The sequence below is a fragment of the Pteropus vampyrus genome, unplaced genomic scaffold (assembly GCF_000151845.1).
Source record: "Pteropus vampyrus isolate Shadow unplaced genomic scaffold, Pvam_2.0 Scaffold459, whole genome shotgun sequence".
Lineage (NCBI taxonomy): Eukaryota > Metazoa > Chordata > Mammalia > Chiroptera > Pteropodidae > Pteropus > Pteropus vampyrus.
The window spans coordinates 574,425-577,326 of NW_011889240.1; the positions used below are offsets into that span (position 1 = coordinate 574,425).

The following is a 2,902-nucleotide window of genomic DNA, read 5'->3' on the forward strand; positions in this document are numbered from 1 at the left end:
CTCCCTGAAGTTTGGCTAATGGAAGCTGTCTCGTGGCCCTCCGGCGCTCCCTGAGTGAGGCAGCGGAGCGTCCCGATACAGCCCCTGCTTTGAGGCGATTGAGGGCTGCCAGTTGCCAAGTCTCCTGGGGTGACCCTAGCACCCCCTTTCTAACCCATTTCTATCATTCTGTGATTTATGACTAGTTCCTTCTCTACTTCACTTCACAGTGGATTAAGTGAAAGACGTCTTGTTCCCGAGATGATTTTAAACGTTCAGTGGCTGAGCTTCTTACTCAAACATTTTGAAACGAGCGACATGGTTCGATTTGCAACATGCATGACAATGGACTGATTTCCTTCATGTACAAAGTGCCTACAAATCAGTGAGGCCAACAGATCAAAAGAAAGGTGGGCAAATGACAGGTAGTAAACAAGTGTCACTAAACGTAAAAATATTCCCACATATAAAAGAAATGTTAAGTTCAAGTAACAGTGAGAAGCCACGTTTCACCTCTAAGACTGGCGAAGAGAAAAATCACACAGTACTGGGGAAGGAGTGAAGGGCACACTTGCCCTCTCTTGGCAAAGTGGACATCAAGGCCTTCTTTTTGGAAGGCAGTTTGGCAATATTCTTCAAAATTAAAACTAAATATGCTTTTTGATAATTCTAGAAATTTACCCCAAAACCTCAAACATATACCCAAAAGAGTTTGTACAAGGCATTGGTTTCAGTATCATTTATACCAGGGGTTGTCCAATTATATATATAGCTTGTGGGTCAAATCCGGCCAGCTGCCTGGTTTTGTAAATAAAGTTTTATTGGCACAGTTTTATAAGCCATGCCCACTTATTTACATATCATTCTTGGTGGCTGTTTTTGATCTACGAGGTCAGAGTCGAGTAGCTCCAACAGACTATCTGGCCCTTTACAGAAAAAGCCTGCTGACCCGATTTATACAAAAAGCCAGAATAACCTGTGTTGTCCCTTGAAAGGTGCCTAGTGAAATCAATTATGGCACCTTCGCCATGCCGAACAGAATGCAGGTTTTAAACAGACACTGAGGAGGGGCTGCCTCTCAGGAGAGAAGGCCTCTGTCTTCTTTACCCTCTGTTCTGAAGTTTACTTTTTTTAGCCATTACAAATAAAACTGGGGCTTCCAAAGGAGGGAGAGGGTGATCGTGCTCAGCGAGGCCATCCTGCTGTTAGAAACTCCAGTACCATGAATGGCATCTACGCTGTCCCCTAGGTCTCTCGGCTATCGGGACAAACATAGAGGGCGTTTCCTGACCCCCAAACCAGAACCAAGCCACTGGACGAGCATGTCAATCAGGGTGCTGCTCCTCAGGTTGGGCTGCCGCTCTGGGAAAGCCTGGGGGGCCTGCCAGGCCACCCGCCACGTGCTATGCTGGGTCCCGACGTGATGCATCAGAACCACTGGGACCGTCCTCGCTGGACTACTCTGAGGAGGGGTGGGCCACCTTCCGGCCAGGGCACGGCGCCCCCCTTTGGAGCCAGGGCGTCCTGGGCTGACTGCCAAGACCACCCGGCCTCTGGCCCAGTCACCACCCGGCCCCCGCCCCTCAGAAAGGCCCAGCCCCGGCCCGGGGCCTAGAAGGAGCCTCGGGAGGGCGGCGAGCGTCCATCTGGAATCTTTTAATGAGCCTGCTTCTCACACACGTAATTATAAAAGAATAAGAATTGACAAAAATATTTTCTTTCCATAATACGTAGAGGTGTTTGTTTCTGGTGGGGTTTTTTCTTTTTTTTTTTTTTTTCTTTCTGCGTGCCCCTGGCAGAAGTCGGCGGGGAAGGAAAGGAAGGGGGAGGATAATCCTGAGGTGGGGACGGGTCCCCTCTCAGCCCCGGAACTGGCCATTGCGGGCCAGGCAGAGGCAGGTGGCTGGAGGGCCGGGGAGTGGGCGGCAGCCGCTGGCCAGTGGGGACCGGAGCGGGACGCGTTCAGAGCCCCAGAGCCGGGCAGAGGCAGGCGCAGCACGCGCATCGCCCTCGTACACCGGCCACGACTTCCCGCCCCGGCTACCGAGGAGGTGGGGCTCACCGGGTGCTGGCTGGGCCGAACCCCACTGCCCAGTGGTACACTCCAACTCTAGATTTAGGCACCCGTTGCTTTGTCTTTTAAGTTAGGAAAAACGTCCCCAAAACAAAACACAAACAGGAGGTGGGCAGGTGAGGAGGATGGCATGCTTCTGTGCTGGGCGCGGCAGCCGTCCGGGCGGAGGCGGACCCCACCTCTCCAGGGCCCAGCAGAGCTTGGGCCCTCGGCTCCTGACAATGGCAAGGAGGGGATGGCTTCGGGAAGTGCCTCGTGGGTGTCAGCCTCGTCACCCTGTCCTGGCAACCGAGAAGCAGCAGGCGGAGAGCCAGGAGCATTTCAAAAAATGATAAAAGGCGTCGGGGCCGAAGGCAGCGGCTCTCAGGCCTGGGGTGGGGCCGTCCAGTGGGGGCAGTGGAGACGGCACCTCGAGGGGGCCCCGCGGGGCCACTCGGTCCTTCCCACCTGGTCCCCCTGGCGGCGGCGGCGGCAGGAAAGCCACTTGTGCTCTAAACTTGCGGCCGCAGCAGCGCGGGCCCTCAGAGGTGCTCCTGTAGAAAGTGCAGCAGCGTGACTTCATAGTGCTCACCGGACTCGGGGCAGCGGATGCTGTGTCTCTCGTTGGGGTAGATCTGGGTGGACAGAGAAGGCAGGGCTGGTGGCACCAAGGGACCCTGCCCGAGTCACTTGCCTCCCCTTTCCTGCCCAGGGAGGCTCCCCTGGGGCCTGTGCCGCCCCAGCCCCCGGACATCGGGACCTGGCCTCCTGGGCCCTGCTGCTCCTGCGTTCTCTCCCCACCTGGGGCACCGGCACTGCCCGGGACAGAGCCCACTGCCCCCACCCTTTCACGCCACCTTGGCTGCTGAC

General features: G+C 55.8%; 1 protein-coding gene across 1 annotated transcript in view; it reads right to left on the reverse strand.

Annotated features, from left to right (window-relative positions):
* Nucleotides 1-1,615: 1,615 nt before the first annotated feature.
* Nucleotides 1,616-2,902, reverse strand: part of DPP9 (dipeptidyl peptidase 9) — a gene marked incomplete at its 5' end in the record, with an annotated part of 18,701 nt that continues 17,414 nt past the window's right edge. The window contains one exon of the mRNA XM_011381939.2: nucleotides 1,616-2,667. Within this exon, the coding sequence (XP_011380241.1) occupies nucleotides 2,575-2,667 (93 nt within the window). The remainder of the gene's footprint in view (nucleotides 2,668-2,902) is intronic.